This window comes from Lichenostomus cassidix, chromosome 4 (genome assembly GCF_008360975.1).
Source record: "Lichenostomus cassidix isolate B80296 chromosome 4, HeHo_3.0, whole genome shotgun sequence".
NCBI lineage: Eukaryota > Metazoa > Chordata > Aves > Passeriformes > Meliphagidae > Lichenostomus > Lichenostomus cassidix.
The window spans coordinates 44,323,164-44,345,797 of NC_139484.1; the positions used below are offsets into that span (position 1 = coordinate 44,323,164).

Sequence of the window (22,634 nt, forward strand, 5' to 3'; positions counted from 1 at the left end):
CAAAACCAAAAACTTCCTGTCATGAGTAAGTGACTGCTCCAAGAAATGGTCAGATTAACTTTCTCGCAGTATGGAGATCCCATTCCAGTTGGTGTATTAATGTTATCATTTCATGTGTCTATTATAATAATACATGCTCAAGAAAAAAATGAGTAAGAAATAAATTATAGCTGTAAAGTACTGTATCCCAAATGCTTCCTGTTTGCACTATTTCTAAATAGAATGTATTATTAAGTGTATTTCACATTTGTTCAGCCTTCAAAATTATGAGGGTTTCTTAAAAAAAGATAAAAATGAAAAGCTACATCTAAATTCAGAGTCATAAAAAGGTTTGTACTGGTTTAGTACAGACTTACTTACTGTGGCCTTTAATAATGTTCTCTTGAACTCTGTCATGTAAAATGAGTTATTGAGGTCCAGATTATGATGGTAATGGAGACTGCTTTAGAGAAGGTTGGAGGGCAGAGCAGAAGGCTGGAAGAGAGGGGAAGCTGTATTGCTCATAGAGCAATGAAAACATCAGTATGCTCTAATGAAGAAGGTATTTTTTTTCCCTCAGTCACATTTTGATATTTTTTCTTCTCTTATAGGCAAACGTACAAATGTCTACCACAAGACTAAAGTGTGACATGTTATGTTTTTTACCATAAGCAACCATAAAATGAGCTCCATTGCAGACAGGTATGTTGATAGATATGGAGAGCTTTGGGAGAATTACTGTTCAGTTCTTTCTGTAATAGTCTTTTTCATATGGTTAGTACATTTAGTTGTTAATTACTGAAAAAATTAAAGAGTAAGGTTTTGGCTATTTTTGACAAAGTTAGTTTGGTAGTTGTCACATGTGTAATTTTGTAGTCACTGGAAATAGTGATTTCAATTACTTGAGGTTAATCTTAAAATGCATTATTTGTTTTCAGCCATGGAATAACATCTGTGCAAGTTAAGCTGATTTTTAATGTTTACTTGAACTTTTAATTTTTTTAGTACTTCAGGTTTTGATTAAGGAAAGCAAATACATCTAAATGATTAGTGTTGCTGTAGATTATAGTAAAGTGACCTGCTAACCTATTTCAAGGGAAAAGTAATAGCTGAGGCATGTTTTATACTAGATTCCTTGAGCTGCACTTTCTTAGCACCTTAGGTGAATGTCTGTCCTTAGTATTCTGTGTGTTACCATTTTTGAGATTTCAGGAAATGAAACTTGCAAGTTTGACATGATTGAAATAAATAACAATAAAAGCAAAGGGTAAAACTTCCATAATGCTTGTCTAACTTGTCAGTTCTTCTAGTGAAGTTTTGTGGCATCTCACTGAAACTTCAGCCTTCTAAATATATTAATTGCTTCTAAAAGCTTGATGTTTATGTAGTAGCATACAAAATAATAACTTCCTAACATCACTGTTTATCATAATGTACAGTACAATTGCCTGATGATTTATAAATGAGAGAGATGAGGTAAGCTTTTTAAAAAGGTTACTTAGCTGACGGGAAGGAAACGTTAGAATGATTAATTTCAGGATAGACATACAGCTCAGTGTGGACAGCACTAAATAGACTGAAAGCAGGGAGAAGAATTGTGGAAGCCCATTATAGAGCAGTTTTGGAAAAGAGATGAACAGTTTTAGCTTGACTTCCAAAGCAAAAGAAAGTGAAACAGAGGTGTTGTATGAAGGATACTGGGGCATCTTCAGAGGAGAGCACATTCTTATTTTGGTACTTTAACACCTCTTAACACCTCTTTGGCAGTAGGTGGACAGTTGTCAAGCTGAGAAAAAGTGATACTTCAAGAAGCGAATATAATGATTAGTTACTGCTTAACATTGATATTAATTGTATATTTATGAAATTATATATGTGGATGAAGTATAGCATATTCCTTAGCTCTCTTGCCTAATAATTAGTGAAGAGCTTCTCTCTTCACTAATAATACTTCAGAACTTAAGAAAAAAAAAGTTTTCAGTAATTGGAATAGAAATTGCCATTAAGTAAAAATAAATTACATATGTCCTCTCCCATGTTTTCAAAAGGACAAGGTAATACAAATAATCAAGAGGACAGAAAAACAAAATTAAGCATTGTTCAATTCAGTGTTTGTATAGGGTTGTAAGTTCTTATTAGAAATAGTCCAAAATCCTTTGAGTTGTATCAGAAATGTAACGTTTTTTGCTTTTTCTTGAGTAAAACAAGCAGGACATAGAAGACTTAGCTTCAGGTTACTAATGATGGCCCTTGTGAGACACCACAGGAAAACAGTTCCTTGCTTTCTTGATGCAATTGGAGATGATAATGAATAATCAGCTCTTACCCCTTCCCCATTCTTTGTGACTGGACTTCAAAGGAGAGGAATTTTTCCTCCAACATTTATTTATTTTCTTTTGTTTCAGAAATGATGGAAGCATTTTTGATGGGCTGGTGGAAGAAGATGACAAAGATAAAGCAAAAAGGTAAGTTTTTAAGTTATTTAAAGCTAAAAAACGGCCTATACTTGTACAGTTTAACTTTCCTGTGTGATTTCTAGACAACAAAAATTTTACTCTTTTGTAAATAAACATATTACTCAACAGCATTTCTTTTACTGTTATTTTTCAGATATATTGTATATTTATAATTGTGGTTCAGTTATTTGTGTTTTGTAAAAGGGTGCTTTATTCCAAAGGCTTTGGTTGCACTGTTCCTTGAGGAGGAAGCCATTCTTCAAAAATGGTGTTTGACATATGGAGTAGGTGTTTCTGTGACAGTTCTCACAGCAGAAATTCATAAGGGTCTGTTTGCATCAGGAACCTGGCAGTAGTATGCAGCTTATAAATCTCATAGTTGTTACAAAACATTTTCTGGTTTGCTTTTCAGAGTGTCTAGAAACAAGTCCGAAAAGAAACGTCGAGATCAGTTTAACGTACTTATCAAAGAATTGGGTTCCATGCTTCCAGGTAATGCTCGGAAGATGGATAAATCCACTGTGCTGCAGAAGAGCATTGACTTTTTACGGAAGCACAAAGGTAATTATTTGTAACAATAAACATTATTTATAAATTCTTAATTTTTTAAGTGATACTCAATTATTATATAAAATATTAAAAACTTTGCCGCTCCTTTAAGAAATTTGTCAAAAAAATGTTAAGTGCTCCTGGAAAAAGGTATTCTTAAGATCACCTAGGTAGCCGAGATGTAACTGTGTTTCTGCTAATGCTTTGCAGAAGCCAGAGCTATTTTTTTCATCCCATAGTTGTCAATGAAGTCTGTTTCACAAAGGGAAGCATTTATTTTTGAAATAACCTCAGAGTTTTTTGTTCTGCTCAGATGTCGGTGCAAGTTGTTAAGGTTTTGCTTCACAGGAAAACTGCTGATCTGTTTCAGTGGAAAAATGTGCAGGAAATACTTATTTGGATATTTAGATAAGCCTGGTTTCAGCAGTCGATTTCTCTCTCCAGGTTCTACAGAAAGCAAAATAAATCACTGAAAAGCTAGTCCAAGAGAAGTTGGTGCTCCCTGTCTTCATGTCAGGTGCCTACACTACTGGATGCTTAACCAAAGATTATAAGGCAACAGTGCATTGTGGTTTCCAGTAGTGTTACTGGGTTGGTTGCTTGATGAGAGAAGGTGAAATACAGGGGGTATAGAGACCAAGAGTATGGGCATTTTGGCATTGTCTTTTCTCCTTTTAGCTGGAAAAAAAGGCCAGAAAATCCGTAAATACTTTTAGCTAAACTTTTCAAGTGTTAAGATGTACCCATGGATGTATAAGCCACTGAGTGTGTGTGTTGTTCTTTAAAGGTCATGTGAAATGTCAAAACGATCGATATCCTTGAACATCCTTGCTATGCTTTGTTCCTCTGGCTGTTTGCATCAGCTGATGGTGGGATATACCCAGATATGTTGTACTGAAGTTTGTTACAGGTTGTTATTTCTGTCATGAAAAAATTCTTCCACCAAGTATGCACTTATTTATGGGTGTTAAATATTATATATATATAAAATCTCTGTTCCTGCTCCTACACTTGTTCTTAATATGGCACCTTGTGGTTCACACTGCCAAAAACAAGACTAAAAATTGAAGAAAATGAATTCTTTTGCTAGTTAACCCATTTCCTTGGGTAATTTCTGAGAATGCATACTAACTAGAAATCAGTAGGGTCAAACGAAGTAACTATAATGTTATAAAATAAGTAAAACTATTAAATCAGTGAATAGTTACGTATTTATCAACAGTATGTGTGTCAATTTAAGGTATGAGAAATGTTCTTCCATGCCTTAGCATGTCTTTTCCATTAGTGTTATGTTTCCAGTAACACCAAATGTTATTGAATATTGCCATTAAAATTGTAAACATAATTTAAATGAAAAAGGAGGGGGGTATAATTCATATGACAATTTATAGGTTTGGGTTTTTTTATCCAATTAAATATTGATTATGCTGTTAAAATTTTCTGAGATACATTTGTCTCATAACAAAAAGCAGTATGAAGGCTCCTCTTCTGTGAAAGTCACTTCTTTAGGTTACAAGGCCTTTGTGAAAATCGGTTCTGTTTCAAAGTCACTTTACCTTGTATTGACGACTCCTGACATAAAATATAGAATGCAGAATGAACATGCATGTCAGCCAGTCATCAGCACCAGACATATTTTTTTCTTCAAAGTTCTTTCTGAAGGTTTGTTTGGTTGGTTGGTGGAGTTTTCTTTGTTGGTTTGGTTTGGGCTTTTTTTTGGGTTTTTTTGGTTTTTTTAAGAATAAAGGGGCAAAAAGCAGCTCTGAAGATGGATGCCTTTTAGGGCATGGCACTTTTGTCCTTCACTTTGTGTGACAGAATGCAGCTCTGTATGAACTGCACATATCATATTAAGGTTTCTAAAGCTCTGGCTGCCAGTGCTTGCTAGCATTGCTGTGCACTGTTTTACATTAAAATGTTTTTGGACGAAGTGTTGGCAATGTTCAGAAGAATATTTTATCTCCTGAAGTGCTTGGATATGTTACAATAAAGCTGAATGACCTAGCAATAAATGAATTGTTCAGCACTGATTAGCTGCTTTATTGCTGAAATCCTACTGTGTCCAGCCACCAGGATTTTAAGTGCATTGCTTCTGGTTCTTTCTGGACCATTTCCATTTTATCCAAGCTTGGTACTCTGGCAGCAGCTCCACATGAGCTATCTCAGCTGGTTATTGGCCAATGTGGATTCTCTTCCTCACTGGGAAAATACAGGAGGCTAAACACACTGAAATTGTATCACTGAGAGCTTCTCCTTGACTAATACTGCCTGTCATCTTTCTTTGAATTTGTAAACAAGACATTTTTTAAAATTAGTAAATACTGGAGAATTTAGCTGCCTGTAATTTCAGGTAGTAGACTGATACTCCTACAACCCACAGATAAATAGTACTTGGCCTGACTAGCAATTTATTTTGACACTTCTCAGTGCTGATGTAGAGTTACTTCAGGTACAGAATTTGAAGACAGAAGTTTAATGTGCAAGTTTCGTTATGCTCCTCTCTCTGGTATCTAGCTCAGGAATGTGACCTTACTGCCATTTGAGTGCAACCTTCTGCTAGAACTTTTAGGCATTTCTCTGAAGTTACCAAGTGAAACAAGTTTTCTCTGTTACTTCGGCTCTGTTGGCCAGTATTGTACTTGCTCTGATTATGGAAAATGTAAAAGATCACCTGTACTTGTGATAAGATATTTCAGAATAGTTTGTTAAAGGCACAAACTTCAGCTTTTATTTAGCATAAATCCATTCTGATGCAAAATACAGGGGTGTTTTTGTTTTGGTTTTTTTTTTTTAATTCTGAAGTAGGATGGCTATAAGGGCCAGAATGAGCCAATGAATCAGACTTTTCCAATTTAAAGTGAAGATTATCTATGTCCTGTGGAATGAATGGACTAAGTTCCTGGAATTTTGCCTCCACTTTGGTGGCAGAGCTTTTAGTTTCCAAGTCCTTTGACTTACCCCTCAGTGTTCAGTATCTTTGTACTGAATGAAAAGTTGGATTTGGGGTTACACTTAGGTTTTGCTTTATTCTCTAGCCCACTTTTCCTGCTTTGTAATACCATTTTGAAACAGATAGCAAAAGCCTGATGAATTTGTGTGTTTTGTGAGATCTGATAATTGGCAAGTCTTATTTGTTGATATTTTTTTCACATATTCTTGTAGCTTTCCACTTACAGCCATGACGTTGTTTGCTGTTCTTTTAGTTAAGTCTAAAGCTCTTCTGCAAAGTTTTGCCCTTCAGTGTGGTAAACAAAATTACAAACTGCTCCAGCCCTTTGCATAATTAACTCAATTCCAGGTTTTCTGGCTCTTTGAGCCATCTGAACTAAGACTCTAGTTTAAGATCTTTGTACAGACTTGTCCTTTAAAAATCAAAAACCTTAAAGATTTGGTTTGGTTCTTTCGATTTGTCTAAATATTTGATTACTTGTCCAAGGTTGTTAAAACCAGCACTTCTGTGATGCCCTTGTTATTTATCAAAACTGAAGTGCTATGAGGTCTTGCTTCTCGTTGTTTCCGTTATCAGTTGATAAGGAAGCAGCACTTTCAGAACCTGGGGTCAAGTTTTGCTTAGCAGATGTTGTTTCTCTCACCTGTGTATGGAAGTTAATATATATATGTCTCAACTCCTGCAGGAATCTCTGCTCAAAATTCATCGATGTCAAAATTCATCTATGTGTATGTAACAGACAGGAATTCTAGACTGGAGTCTGTCATAGAGCTCTTAAAAATCTTTCTTGAAAATCTACTCTTTTTTGAAAATAACCAGAAAATAGATGGAAGAAGAGAAAAGACAGTGACAATTTTTAGTGCAAGGGTTAGAATGAGAAGGATTGGCCAACATACTTGAGGATTAGCCATTTTAATGACATAAAATGATTAGGAATTTTGGCTTTCTAAATCTGTGTAAACAACACTCTTAATGAAACATTTTATTATAGTCTCAGAGGAAAGAGTATTTTTTCATTATCAAAATCCATTACTGACTGTCATGAACTTCAGTATTTCCTTGAAGTCTGCCAGGACTGTAGCACAAACTGGTTGAAGGAAAGAGAAGAGAAATTTAATTATGACATGGGAGAGGACATTTGTTTTCTTGTTTTCTTTTTAAGGAACAGCCATTTCTATGTAATGAATGAACAACGGAGGAGACTGGAAAATTTTCTGCTATTTCTTAACTGTGTATATGTAGCTTAGGGGAAAAATAATAGCTTTTGGAAGTATGAATCCTTATATTGTGTATATCTTTGATTGTAGAAATTACTGCACAATCAGATGCCAGTGAAATTCGACAGGACTGGAAACCGACATTCCTTAGTAATGAAGAGTTCACACAGTTAATGTTAGAGGTATATTATTTCTGTTTTTCTTGGAGTAGAATAGTTCCTTGCCAGGAGTCATTCCATTGTGAAAATTTTTGTTTCATGGCATATCTTTTTATTCTCATATATGAGTTCTAACTGTATGTTTTCATGAAGATAAACCATCAAAATTCCTATGTATGCAGTGTTTCAGAAAATCATAGCAGATTTTCTTTGAACTGCATTTTCAATTAAATAAAGATATAACAGAGCAAGTCTATAAATGTCCAAATGTTTACTGTCCAAATGGGTATTTTGAATTAGCAATGTAAGGAAGGTACTAGAAAAAGAATTTTTTTTGCATAAATTAAAATCCTAATTAAGAAAAAGGCTCAACATATCCGTGTAACCTGTGAACAATAAGTGTTCAATTTCTTTACTTGCTATGCTTCTCAAAACTGGTGTGGGCATTACTTTGCTGAAAATTACATGAATAGTTGCAAAACTACTAGACAGAAACTTTGAATATAAGCTATAATTTCATTGAAAATGAACGTAAATCCTTTATGTCTTGTTAGTGAAACAATTTTTAATAATAGTTAAATGAAAAATATCATAAATGAACAAGCACTTTTTAATTTTCGTTCCATAGTTAAACCTTTCTTTGATGCATATAAAAAGTTAAAAATTCTGATTTTTGGTATTTAAAAAAATTTCAAAAAATGCTCTTAAGAGGTTTTGTTTGAAGAGGTGAGCTTCAAAATTTCCTATTTAGCAATACAGTTCTGTCATGTTTTTGTTGGTAGCATTCAACTGAAACTTTGCTTTGTATTCTGAGGAAAGAAGTTTGAGTTCAGGTGAAGATACGGCAGTCAGAACTGTCTCATTAGTTTCAACTCAATAAAATCTCACTACAAGCTTCTTCCTTTGAGATTGGGAATACTGAGATTTTTAAATATTAAAATTCTTTGATTTTGCTGGCTCTTTTTTTTGTTGTTGTAGTTTTTCCACATCTTGCGTTTGTCTCGATCTCATTTTTCTGAGTCTTCTGAGGTCTAACATGGTGATGGAATTAAAAATAACAGGCAGGCAGGGTGGGAGTTGGGGAAAACAGTGACTGTCTATATATGTACTTGCTTCTGAAACCACAGATGATTTAACAACAGAACAGTATGGGAATTGTAATGCTTTTAGTGTAAAAGCAAGATTAAGGATTTTTGGTAGGGAAAGGCATTCCCATTTTTGCAATAAACGAAACTAAAATTAGTCTACATTATTTTCTGTATTGAATATAGCTTAACATTGTAGTATGCTCTGTTTCTTTTTATTTAACTGCCCGTTATGTTTAATTTCAGGCTCTTGATGGTTTTTTTTTAGCAATTATGACAGATGGAAATATAATATATGTGTCTGAAAGTATAACTCCCTTACTTGAACATTTGCCAGTAAGTAACAAATTGCTTTCAGTAACATATCAGTTTGTCTGTTGTTGGTTGGTGTTCTGATATGAGTACTAATTGGCTTTTTTGGCATTGTAGGACAGATGTATGCTTTGTTTTAATGTTTCTGTTTTTTCTTCAGCATAACTCCTTCCTGCTGGCTTGTCTTCTATATTAAATATTTCCTTTGGAAATGCAGAATGCAGTCAGCACTCTCTTAGGAAGGATTATGAAGTGCCTAGCATCAATTTCAAAATAACTGAAGAACACAGTTGATTGCAGGAGACCCTTTAGAATTCACAGCCTCTACATGAGTCAGAAGAGTATTACTAAAGATCCAAATAACTGAAATTTTTAAACTACTTTTTTACTTCCTTCTTCTCAAAGCACTCTGATAAATACTTTGCCTCTGGTTCTGCTTTTTAAGTATATAGTTTTGAGTTTGTCACATTTACTCATCCTTAATCTGGGTGACATTGCTCACTGGTACATGTAACATTCTAGTTGTTAAAGTTACCTTTGAATAATGTTATTCTTAAATGAGGCAAATTAATTTGTGCGAACAATCAATTAGTGAAGTTGAGTCCTTTTCTAGAGGAGAAGGACAAATTACTGTTAAAGGCTAGTTGTCTTACTGTGGTAAGAGACAAAATTAATTCTCTCAAGGTATGCATGTAACAGTCTGAGAATTTTTTAAAATGTGCAAGTAACTGTGATTTTTATTTTTTGTCTAGTAGAATTTGCCAGGTTCCCAGAGGCACATTTAGTCCTGGATTTTAGGTGTGATTTGTGAATTCTAAACATACATTTTATGATTCCTCTTTTTCAAATGCTTAACCGAATGTATTTATGCATATAATCACTTGTTCAGTTTTGCTGCATTCACCTCTGTTATTTGTAGTTTTGCGTACATAGCTGTGGAACTGATTATGGAATGGGGTAACTGGCAACTCATCCTCGCCCAGCAGCTCACTCATCACTCCTCAGTGGGATGGGGGAGGCAATTGGAAGGGTAAAAGTGAGAAAACTTGTGGGTTGAGATAAAGACAGTTTAATAGGTAAAGCAAAAGCCATGCATGCAAGCAAATCAAAGCAAGGAATTTATTCACCACTCCCCATGGGGCAGGCAGATCAGAGTGGGATTTTTTTCTTGCAAAATATTAATGTATATTCCAGCAGGTGGCTTTGTTGAGTCACTAATGAACTATGGAGTTGTTTTGTGTTTAAATAGTAGGCTTTGTGACATTGTACATCTTGAATTGATGCTTTATAAATCTTTTTCTTTCAGTCTGATCTTGTGGATCAGAGTGTATTTAATTTTATCCCAGAGGGGGAACATTCAGAAATCTATAAAATATTGTCTTCTCATCTGCTGGAAAGTGATTCCTTGACACCGGAATACTTAAAGTGTAAGTAGTTACTTCATGCTAACCCCTGTAGGCAGCTTAGCCCCACACAGCTGCTTGCTCACTCCTGCCAGTTTGGTGCACAGAGAATCAGAAGAGTAAAAGTGAGCAAACCTGTGGGTTGTGATAAAGGCAGATTAACAGGTGAAATCAAAAGCTGTGCACTAGCAAAGCAAAATAAGGAATTAGTTCGCTACTTCTGGTTGGTAGGCTCAGCCACCTCTAGGAGAGCAGGGCTACATCATATATATGATGGTTACTTGGGAAGACAAATGCCATGAGCCCAAATGTCTCTCCTTTCTTCCCTTCTCCAGCTTTTATTGCCAAGCACAGTGGCACACAGTATGGGATATCCCTTAGTTCAGTTCTCCCAGCTGTGTCCCCTCCCAGCTGCTGGTGCACTCCCAGCCTCCTCACCAGCAGGGCAGTGTGAGATAGAGAAGGCCTTTGCACTGCATAAGTGCTGCTCAGCAATAACTGACACATCCCTGTGTTAGCCAACATTGTTTTAATCAAAATCCAAAACACAGCACCATATGAACTGCAATGGAGGAAATTAACCCTATCCCTGGTGAAACCAGTTCAGTAGTTGTATTAAAAATTATCTACTTGGAATCATGTGTGATCAGTTTTTCTAGTGTTAATTAAGCGGAAACATATGCTTCCGAGCCCTGAAGAGCAGAAGTGTTATTTTGTGGGCCCCCGAGCTCTAGAGTAGAATTTTCAAAGTTGCATTGACTTTTAGTCTACAATTTTCTCATATATTAGATATGTTCATATTGTTTATAGAGCTTCTATTTATACAATTATAGCAAGTGGCAAGAATGAAAACACAGCAGCTTAATGGGGTTTGGAAGCACATGCTTTAGTGAACTTCAGTTCAGAGCATTTTTTTTAATACAGCTCTAGTTCTAAGAGGTTTTTATGTCACTAATATTCAGGCCCCACATGCACAAATTCTAAAGGAGTTCTTTAGGTTAGTTACTGTCATGCTGGTTAAAAGCAGAGGCTGTAGCCAGTTGTAATCACTACACTTACAGTATCTCAATATGTATGCAGCTTAATTATTGCTGCTTGCCATTTTATGTTGCCTGTGTGCTTCATCAAGCATGTAGCCTATTAATTTGTTTATTTTTTTCCAGCAAAAAATCAGCTAGAGTTCTGTTGCCATATGCTGCGAGGAACAATAGATCCAAAAGAGCAACCTACATATGAATATGTAAAATTTATAGGAAATTTCAAGTGTTTGAATCATGGTAAGTAATTTCAGCAATTTTGGAGTGGAATACTTAGGCAACTCCACAACTAAACTGGCTTGGGACATTGTGCAAAATATAGGTGAACTAAAATCAGTCTTTCAAAAGAAGATCTTGAAGCAGAGTTTTATTACTTCTATATTCATGTAATGAAAAAGAAGAAAAACTGCCTATCAGGTATTACAAGTCTATGTATTTGAATGCAAAATGTAGTAGTTATTCTTAATGTTTTCAATTAAAGAAAACTAGTATTTTATAAATAATTTTTAAAATAATGTAAGAAAAATTTAAGCCAATGCATTAAAATAAAGAGTCTGAATTTAGTTCAGCATAAGCCATATTCAAGCAGATGACCAACTTGAAGATCAATGGTACTGAATACCTGCAGTTCTCATTATACCAGCAACTGGGAAGGAAACTACAGGTTTTCCCCCAGTATGAGTTCTGTGCTTTCACTTGACAGGAGTTACCACTCAGATGAGTGGATAGGCCAGTACAATTTTCTGCACTGAGATCCTACTCCCTTCCACTAAAATTATTTTTATTAGCTATTTATTATTTTATAGCTAATACTGCTCCTCTGTACTGCATCTCTAATCTAAGTTTGGCCAGTCTCTGCTGACTATTAACTCGAGAAGCCTGTTTATTTGTCCGAGTGGATTCTGCAGCGTGATCAGTAGTAGATTCTTAGAAAGATCACCCAAAAATATTATGAAAAGCAGTATTTTGTAAATAAATCTGTGGAGTTTTTTATCTGATACCAGTATTTTTCTCATAAAATGGGAAGAGGTTGAGTCTTAGTGCCAAATGCAGTTATGTAATATTACAGAAAATACAAGAAACAGTCATGAAAAGGCCAAATATAGTGCTAGTCTGGGAATGAGGAGTTGGGAAACTGCTGACCTATTCGGTTGCAATTCAATATTTGGAAATACTCTGGAACTAATAGTTAAACTATATATGATTTTCAGGAAGCTAGCAAGGAATTGAATGGCAACTATTGTGGATTTTTCAGGTAGAAATAGCATCAAATCAGTTCAGCTTCCTCTTCCAAAGAATAACACACTGTGTGGATAAGAGGATAAAGCACAAATAAATGACGGACTTTTAAAATGTTTTTGTTACCGCATTCTGTTTTCACAAATGTGTAAGGGAAGCACATGTTAATTGAAATTGCTGGAGAGTAGCTCCAGAAACTGATTGAAAAGGTTACCAGTGTTCACCATCAAGATGCAGTTTTAATGGACAACTTCTGGGTTTGATCAGTATTTTCATTAATATTGAGAATAATGGAACATAGTTTGCAGTCATGAAATGATCCACTAAACACAAGAGAAGAATTCAATTCCAAATATAGAGAAGAAATTATTTTGGGCTAAAAATCCAGAAAAATTGACTAAGAAAAAATGCAATATAGTACATTTAGGAGTATCAAACTGTGTTAACAGGGATGGTTACAGCCAGCTACATAGCAGTCCATTAGGAAAAGGAGTTACTGTGGAATGTAAACTGAACCATGACCAGCCACCAAGCTGTGAAAATGCAACAGCCTTTCTAAAATACTGTCTAATCCACGTGAAATAATCACAGTGCACTTCTTACCACTTGCATGTCCTCATTCAGTTTTTGACACTTACTTGTCAGAGGAAGCTGGAGAGAGTTCGGAGTAGAGCAACAAATGCAAGAAGTACTTTCAAAATCTAACTTAAAAGGCAAGATAGACTCTGAAGAACGAAGGACAAGGGCTAAGATAAAGAGGAAAGAAACTTCCTATTTTCTTTCTGATGGAAAGAGCAAGGAGCTGTAAGCTGAAATTGCATGAAGAAACTTCAGTAAGAGTTCTGATCTAGAGCTGAATTAAACCAGCCAGGCTTCAAAAAGCTTTAAAGTGTTTTGAAGTCACCATCTCTAGAGCTTAGTAAAGATAAACTAAATTGATAACTGCTGGAAATTAAAGATGAGGCTTATCTGTCTTGAGGTGTAGTCCATCCTTTGCTTCCTTCTGATTCCATCTCTGTGATTCAATAAGTGGAATTTGTTCTCAGCTCAGTATCCTGATTCTTTCACATCCTTAATTGTGCCTTCGATTGTTGTGTTACTCGGTATGTCTTTAGCATGTGCTGCTTAAATGTGATGGATGTCTAGAAAATAAATACCTCAGAGTTCAAAAGAAAAAGTTAGCAAAACATGAAACAAAAGATACATTTTAAAGATATTTTTGAAGAAAGTGTAATCCAGTCATTTTTACCAGTTAGCAAGGATTGGAACTGTTATTAGTTTCTTAAAAATGCTTTGTCATTAATAATAATACTAACTGTAATTTTAGTTCTTTGAGAAAGTTATTTGATGGCTGTGTTCCCATTACTACTCTGTAAGTGCCTCTACTGCAGTATTACTATTCCTGGGCATGTAAGTGTAGATATGGAGCATTTTTCTTGATGCCTGTTAAGTTACAAGCAAACTGCATTAGATAAATATTGGGCCACTTGTGATATTACTGCCATTTTCCTCCATACTTCTATTATCATCTGTGTTGTCATCTTCTCCTTGGTCTGCCCTCAGTTCCCAACTCAGCGCACAATGGATTTGAAGGAACTATTCAGAGATCACACCGGCCTTCATATGAAGAGAAAGTTTGCTTTGTAGCCACAGTTAGATTAGCCACACCTCAATTTATCAAGGTATGTACAAATGAAATCACTTTTATGTCATTCTTAAATGGACTCTGAATGGCAAAACTTCAGAGAGAATGCGCACAACTTTTGAAATATTAATGAAAACCATAAGGAATTTTATGATAGGAAACTGAAAGTGTCTGTTTCTTATTTCAAATAGGCTAATTTTTATGCAAAGTATCAAACAAAGGTATGGTGAACACTAATTCTAAATATTAATATTAAAGAGAAATATGCAAGAAATAAATTTCAAAGAAGTCCAGAGGAATATAATTTAACAAGATAAATTTAAAACTGAAGATTACATTGAGACTCCACTTTCACTGGAGTATTGATTGATTTTAGTTGAAACTTGGAGGTGAATTTTATGTTGCTGGTGATCTTTCTGCAGTTTGACACAGAAGTAAATCTTGGACAGCTTAATGAAAGCTTACATTACTTGTCAGTAATGAGCAGTTGGGTTTGAGGTAATAGAAACCTTTTGTTTCAATGCAGTTGTTCAGTAACTCAGTGGTTTAAACCTCACATTTTGTGTAACAGCTAATGTATAATGTGAAGGTGCCTTTCCAAGTTTAGAACTGGATGCATGTGATACTTGTAGTTCACTAAGTATAATCCTGTTTCTGTCCAAAACCAGTCAAAATAAATACTCAGGATACAGTACATTATAATCTGTGATTGTGATTCAGATTATATGTTTCATGCAAATATATGAATCAAGGTTTAGGATAGTCTACTATCTAACATCTGGTTTTGCAATTCAGTTGTAAATAATGGCATGATATGTATGTGGCCCACTGTTAATCTGTTGTCTATAATACAAGGACTCTGAACATTTAAACATTCTGCCTCTTAAGTTTAAAGCACTGATGTCTTAAGATGAAGATTGTTGTTGGTAGCTTCTGAAGACATGGAGTATATTCTTTGCACTTCAAAAGCATGGTAGGGAGCCTATAGAGAAATCATATAAACTTCTTCAGTTCTGTCAGGCTGCACAGGAATTCTGTCTCTCCAGACTCCATGCGAGAGAAAGTGTCTTTATTTTTTCTGAAGCTATGGAAATCTTTCATGTGATGCTTTTCTTCCCATGCAGGTCTAAAAAATGTTCTTCCTGTTATACCTACAGTTGGTAGAGATGTTAAATGTAGGATTTTTGCTTCATGAAATAATTGGGGGAAAAAGACCAACCTGACATTTGCAAATGCTTTTGTCCTATAAAGTCTGACAGTTTATAATAAAACTTCTATGTTTCCTACTTCTGGAGGTTGAAGAACATCCATTTATGATCTTCAGGTGTCTCAGTCTCCTGCAGGCTAAAGCCTTACAGATTATGCTCTGGCCAAAGTTTCATTCTTGTACCTGAACCTCTGAGCCCTTAGTGCCTAAGGAAGCTTCTATGTTATAGAAGTTTTTTGAGATCCTTCCAAGACTTCTGACTTGTGCTGTTCATTTGGGAGATCTTCCGAAGAAGACTAACATTAGAGTGAAGACTTAATCTGGAAATACCTGTTTATACTCGTGGTACCTTCTGTTATTATTGAGGCTAGCAGTGACTGGACTTCAGCAAATGAGTGTATGTCAGGAATTTTACCATCCCAGTAACTTCACTAACAAATGCGTGGTGCAGCCAGTAATGGGATGTGCGGTTTAGTGCTTGCCTTATTTAAGGTAGAACCTTCCTGCTCATCTGTCACTTACTCGCTTTCTTTCAGTTGTTACATGGTTCTGGATTTTTTTTTTCCTGAAATGTAATTTCTCAGGATATACGATACTTTTTGTACCTTTCAAGTTCACATTTTTATTTTATGCATATGACCCTACCAGTTTTGTAACAAAACATGTCACCAATTTTGCTCCCTAGTGAAGGCATTTGGTTCTACACATTCTTTAAAACATTTGTCTTTCATTTTGGCTAGTTGATTGAATCCTATCAAGGAGGCAGAATTAATCCAGCCAAAAGAATTCTACCAGAATACTTTTTGTTACAAATGAAAGTCCTTTCTTTTCTAGATGCTTTGTTGACAACTTCAACAAGACGCCTTGTTGAACAAGCTGGCTTCTGCCCAGGGGTATTTTACAGTGGAATAACTGCAAATCATTAATAGAAATGCATTGAGTAATCGGATACTAACCTGCTGCCATTTCTTCTCTAACAATGATGTTTTTACTGTGGTTTTATTGCCTGCACTTCAGTGATTTTTACTTTTGTTTTGACTTGTGCCAAAATAATTAGATCAAAAGAAACACCAAACCAAAAGTATATCTCAAGGATATACTCTTGCTCTGTCTTTTCTCTTAATTTACTATGAGTGATGCTTTATTAAATGCTGTAGTTTTACGAAAGTAGATGAGCTTTGGGTTTTAGGGGTAGTTTTAAATTTGAAGCTTAAGTCTTGCTAACTGGAATTCACATCAAAAGTCATAAATTTGTGCCCAGAGTTGTTTAGTTCATTGCCTCCATCTAATTAATCCATCACTCCATTTTCTAATTGATTGTCTTTAGATTTCACAGTGATGAAGGTGAGGAAAAACGTTGCCTAGGTTTGGTCACTTTTTCCTTTCATAGAAAGAAAACTTAGATCTATTTCAAAAACTGCAAAGTATCCAGTTAAACTCTTTGCATTATAACCTGAAAGAAGGAAAAGAAAGGTGGTCCCTCTTTTAGTCTTCTACTGCATTTATTTGCAGGACTACTTTAGTTATAGATGTTTTCAGGGCAGCAGTGTGCTTGTGTGTCCACTCTTGTGAGTATTCTGCCAGTGTAGCAGCAGCTTTCACATTGCTGTCTTTAGGAAACTCTTGTACCTGATAATCAATAGGTTCTAGTGTGCTCCTGGCACTGGGAATACCATTGCAGGCTCCTACAAATGACAAATGTGTGCAGGTGTCCAAAAAAGAAAGGTTTACTTATCTCTAATTTTAATGTAATTCTTTGAGGAATATATTTGTATGCATGTATTCCATCATCCATCTTCCTTCTTGTAAGGCAGTACTAGAGGAATTTGCAAAAGAATCGACTGGCTTGGGGTGCATGAAGTTGTTACTGTCTCTGCGTGAGGCACAGTACTCGGTGGGGCATCTTTACCTCTCTCCAAGGGGACAGTAGAAGTTGGCTGACATGCTCTGAATATGTTTGAGTGGAATACATTTAGAACAAGGTGCAGAATAGCTTGAGGTTTTGTTGTAATGGAAATACAATCATTCTCTTGCTTTTTGTGAGTTCTAAACATAAGAATAGTGTGTTATTTGTAGTACATGTCTGTGTACTCAAAGAGATTTAAAGTTCTTTGTATTCACTAAATGGAAGAATCATATTCCTAAACTCCAAGTAATGGGACCATTTTACTAATATTGGTTTTTACCCATTATAAACATAGACTATAATCAGACTGTCTTGTGGGAATGTTTCATCTCTTCTTTTGCGTGTTACAATTTAAAAGCTGGAACAATTTAACTGCAGGAACTATTGATTTCTGCTTGTACTACTGTGTTTGTAGATACTGAGTTTGAGTTTAATCTCATGACATGGTTCATCCATTTAAATCGACTGAGGGTCAGCTTGGCACATTTGAGATTAGATTCTGCCTCATTACTTTGCGTCTAAACAAGCAAAACCAATGAATCTGTCTAAAAATAACATTATAACTATTGTGAAGTTATCTACTAACTTTAGGTAAGTCTGAATTTTGAAAGAGGTTCTGTACTAGAGTAGAGTGGTTTTAAGAAGTTTTGGTTTTTTTTCCCTTTTTAGGAAATGTGCACTGTTGAAGAACCCAATGAAGAGTTCACATCTAGACACAGCTTAGAATGGAAGTTCCTATTCTTAGATCACAGGTGCAGTTCCTTCTGTGTAGTAGCAATAGCAGCTGAATCACAGTGGTGGCTGTAGTATTTGAAGTTCACTAAACTGCATTAACAACTCATAGCTTATGTTGGGTTTAATTTTTAATTTTTTTCGGAGCACATACTGTAAAGAAGAAAGCTTATATAATTAATTATGTTTTGTTTGGGATTCTTTTGTGTGTGTGAAAATAAAATGACGTTAATTTTTTTATTAATTAGGGCACCTCCGATAATAGGTTATCTTCCATTTGAAGTTTTGGGGACATCAGGCTATGATTATTACCATGTGGATGATCTAGATAATCTGGCAAAATGTCACGAGCATTGTGAGTACAGCTAAGTCACTAAAAACAAGCAAGTTTGTTAAACCGTAGAAACTGTTCTGGTGAAATTTTGTGATATTTTGAGTGAAGGGTCTTTACTCCCATTTGTTTGACATTATTATACTGCTGTTCCTTATATATATATATTTTTTTTTTGATTCAGAGCTGCAAAACAGATTTAACTTTATCTTCTAATTCTGAGCTTTCATTGTGGTAAATTGGAGTGCCCAGCTCTATGATGAATAGTTTTCCAGTTCTTCCAGTAGCATCTAAAAGGCTTTATAATGTTTAATAAGTGCAAAAATTGTTTAAGCTTGTAATAGAATAAGCTTTTTGTTCTGCTGTATTTTTTTCATAAAGCTGTATTTAAATTCTTTGCACATAAGTTCTTCACAATATGTAAAAAGCCTCACAAAAATGGAAGTTGAATTCTACAGTTCAGAAATGCAGTTAGCTTTTTTGGGTAGAAAATTTTCAAATCTGTTGTTGGTAGTTGTCATAATACTGGATTTAGACGTGGGTTTGGGCCATATGAACCTGGGAAACAGTGTTCTTTTATGTAATTGGAGTCTTTACAGCTTGGCAAGACAGTAAACTTTATTCTTCATCTTTATAGTAATGCAATATGGAAAAGGGAAGTCATGTTACTACAGATTCCTTACAAAGGGACAGCAATGGATTTGGCTGCAAACACATTACTATATCACGTATCACCAGTGGAATTCCAGGCCAGAGTTTATTGTCTGTACGCACACTGTGGTAAGGTAGGTTACTTTTTAAAGTAATCCTACTGGCATGGGAGCTATCTTGGTAGTATTTTTGGAGGTAGAGATATTATAGCAGTATAAAGAATCACTGGGAAAATTCCTGGGATACTTCATAAAGAAGGTGGCTTTGAGGAATTTGGTCTTTGCAGTATATTTTTTAAATCATCCTGAAATATAGTAGTCATACTTGGTTTGTTCTTCTAGTTATGCAGAAGTTAGAGCAGAAAGACGACGAGAACTTGGTATTGAGGAATCTCTTCCAGAGATAACAGCAGATAAAGTGAGTGTTTTATATAATTTTATTTTACATCTTACATAGTAAAAATAATGTGCAAGCAAACATACAGCAGCAAAAAGTGTATTGTCCCATTTGTCCCCAAATAAAGTAATTATTTGATCTCTAAATAATGTGACTATTTAAAATTATGAAAGAAGTCTAGAAGGAGTGTTTAACTGTACTCTGCCTGTAACACCCTTCTCTTTTCAGGAATTAATGTGCATGTTGTTATATTATAACATGGTAGCATCCATAAGTTTTTATTAAGATCTGATTTCTGCAGCATTAGATTCCTAAATACATATTCTCCCTTACTGGAAGTACCTATAATCTGAAAAGCCAAGGTCAACACACAAAGATGATTAAAAGGAATTCACAGTAGAAAAGTAGGAGCTCTTTAATTGTGTGACTCTGTCCTGCTTTGTAGAAGTATGCACAAATGCGTTAATGTCCTTGGAAGCTCGGTGAATCTTAAAAGTTTGTGGAGATGATCTGTCATGTTTTAGTCTGACAGTTCAGAAATGTTTTCCCGTGGCAGTTTCACAAGTTTCATCTGTTGGTGCTCCTTCTAGTGGAACAAACTCATCCTTTCTCAGAAGAATAAGCAGTTCACTCATTACACTATTCAGAATGAATTGAGTGGCTAGAGAAGGAGGTCAGCTCAATAGTCAGTTTGTGGCCTAAGTCTGCCTGCATTTTGGTTTCTAGGCTTATATGGGTTTGGTTTCCAAGGATTAAGACCTCAAATGGAAACAGAGCTTACAGCCATCAAACAGACCACTATTTCTGCACCATCACCTGTGTAAGGGGGTTGATAAGAAACAGCTAGGTCTGAGATATTTACAGACAGAACAGAAATATACATTGTGTGCTGAATTAGGTAAATAATTGTTGTTCATGTGTGTCTCTTCAGAGTCAGGACTCTGGGTCTGACAATCACATAAACACAGTGAGTCTCAAAGAAGCACTGGAAAGGTTTGATACCAGCCCCACACCTTCTGCTTCCTCCAGGAGTTCAAGAAAGTCTTCACATACTGCAGTATCGGATCATTCATGTAAGCACCAACTCTTGAAAATAGAATTGCCTTCCTAGTGAAGATTTTCTCTACTTAATTTAATTAAATGCGTAACTGGCAGTTAAAAATCATGTTATGAAAAGTGTGCAAGTGAAAATATCTGTTTTGATGGTTCAGGTATCTGCAGACTACTCTGAAAAAGACTTTTATGTCTAAGAGTACAATATCAGACAGTAGAACACCCTATTTCAATCCATCATATTGCACTGTTGGTGGATAGTCAGGGGAAAAAAAAGAGTCCAAGCTTTGAGAGTTTTTATATTCATTAAAAGCTTCCTGTGATTTGATTATTGCATTACAGAATTGAGATTATTGTTAACATGTTTCTTTTTGTTCTAACTCATAACATTGTCAGCAACACCAACTAAAATGACAGTGGACACTAGCACTCCGCCAAGGCAAAGCTTATCCGGTCATGAAAAGACTGCACAAAGAAGATCATCTCTGAGCAGTCAGGTAACTTCAGAGAAAAATGTTGTATTTAAACAGTGTAGTTCATATTTAAAAGCTATTATTAAATCCATATAAGCTTTGTTTTGTTTCTTCTAGAAACACAATTTAAACTAAGAGTTTTTCTTGGAAAATGACTCCTAAAATTATATTGTCAATATGCAACTTTGGTATACTAGATTTTAAAGGAATACATTAATTAAGCATATATGTATTTAGGTTTTGTCATTAGGGTTTGCAGGAATGTAAATGAATCTCTGCTTCCACTTACACAGAACTTCTTTCTGTGATTCTGGATTTTTAATACATACACACACACACACACATATATATATGTAAAATTGCCAATGTAATGCAGTGAGTGTCCCTATAGAGAATTCATACAAATTTATGACAAAGAATATCAGTAAATACTTCCATATCCTTTCTGAATTCTTGGTAGTATGAGAAATTGTCATGCTTCATGAACTTGGTGCTCATTTTCCTGCTGAACTAATGCATTCACTTCAAAAACAGAATGCTTATTAAAATATGTATTTCTAAAAAATGTTAGTATAAGAATAAATCAAAGGTATCAACTTCCAAACTGGTTGAAAAGGTCTTTCCCTCAATTCCATTTAAACTTCTAAAACATTTGTAGTTGTAATTTCTGTTTTATAACTACTGCTTATATATATTTTTAGCAGTGGAAAAATCATGTATATATTATGTAGATAATCAGTTGCTCATATTTTCTTAATACTCTAATAATTAAGGTTAGATATTTCAGGAAACAATTTACTGGTTTGTTTCATATGTTCATATGATGCTGTTTTAGATTTGACACTTTAAAGAAATACTTCATGTCAAGTATGAAGTTCATTTCCTTATGATTATGGAACAATTTTTTTATCCTAGTCTTTAAGCTCACAGTCTCTTGGACAACCAGTAACACAGCCAGCAATATCTCAGCCTGCAACTTTACAGCTCCAGTCTGGAATGACTCAGGTATGGATTAACTTGGTTTATTATTTTTTAAACAGTCTTGTTCTTCTAGAGAACAACATTTTCCTGGAGTAATGGGCTGCCTGTGACTTGGGTGTGTGCACTGTTCACTGAGTGAAAAACAGTTTGGGTGGCCAGGCCCAGAGAGTGATGGTGAAAGGAGCTGCATCCCGCTGGCAGCTGGTCACCAGTGGAGTTCCACAGGGCTCAGTACTGGGGCCAGTCCTGTTTAACATCTTTATTGATGATAAAGAGATTGAGGTCACCATCAGTGAGTTTGCAGATGACACCAAGTTGGGTGAGAGTGTTGATCTGCTGGAGGGCAGGAAGCCTTTGCAGAGAGATCTGGACAGGCTGGATTGATGGGCTGAGGCCAATTGTATGAGGTTCAGTGAGGCCATGTCAGGTCCTGCACTTGAGTCACAACAATCCCTTGCAGTGCCACAGGCTTGGGGCACAGTGGCTGGAAAACTGCCCAGCAGAAAAGGGCTGGGGGTGCTGGTGACAGCAGCTGAACATGAGCCAGTGTGTGCCCAGGTGGCCAAGAAGGCCAATGGCATCCTGGCCTGTAACAGCACCAGTGTGGCCAGCAGGACCAGGGCAGGGATTGTCCCCCTGTACTCAGCCCTGGTGAGGCCACACCTTGAGTGCTGTGTCCAGTTCTGGGCCCCTCACTACAAAAGGACATTGAGGAGCTGGAGCGAGTCCAGAGAAGGGCAACGGAGCTAGTGAAGGGGCTGGAACATGAATGAGACAAGGAGTGGCTGAGGGAGTTGGGGTTGTTTAGCCTGGAGAAAAAGCTGAGGGGAGACTCATTACTCCCTCTCTATGACTACCTGAAAGGAAGCGAGCT

At 35.7% G+C, this 22,634-nt stretch overlaps 1 protein-coding gene across 14 annotated transcripts in view; it reads left to right on the forward strand.

The window, feature by feature from the left end:
• CLOCK (clock circadian regulator) overlaps positions 1 to 22,634 on the forward strand; it is a 68,443-nt gene that overhangs the window by 32,382 nt on the left and 13,427 nt on the right. For 13 of the 14 annotated variants that reach the window (XM_085058939.1, XM_085058926.1, XM_085058938.1 and 10 more), the window contains 15 exons: positions 591 to 681; positions 2,385 to 2,444; positions 2,848 to 2,996; positions 7,242 to 7,333; positions 8,641 to 8,730; positions 10,013 to 10,133; positions 11,273 to 11,386; positions 13,949 to 14,067; positions 17,813 to 17,895; positions 18,124 to 18,230; positions 18,844 to 18,991; positions 19,199 to 19,274; positions 20,185 to 20,326; positions 20,703 to 20,803; positions 21,695 to 21,784. In XM_085058939.1, the coding sequence (XP_084915065.1) occupies positions 635 to 681; positions 2,385 to 2,444; positions 2,848 to 2,996; positions 7,242 to 7,333; positions 8,641 to 8,730; positions 10,013 to 10,133; positions 11,273 to 11,386; positions 13,949 to 14,067; positions 17,813 to 17,895; positions 18,124 to 18,230; positions 18,844 to 18,991; positions 19,199 to 19,274; positions 20,185 to 20,326; positions 20,703 to 20,803; positions 21,695 to 21,784 (1,539 nt within the window). In that variant the 5' untranslated portion in view covers positions 591 to 634. Of the gene's footprint in view, positions 1 to 590; positions 682 to 2,384; positions 2,445 to 2,847; positions 2,997 to 7,241; positions 7,334 to 8,640; positions 8,731 to 10,012; positions 10,134 to 11,272; positions 11,387 to 13,948; positions 14,068 to 17,812; positions 17,896 to 18,123; positions 18,231 to 18,843; positions 18,992 to 19,198; positions 19,275 to 20,184; positions 20,327 to 20,702; positions 20,804 to 21,694; positions 21,785 to 22,634 lie in introns of those variants that run through there. The other variant, XM_085058940.1, reaches the window with a different exon arrangement.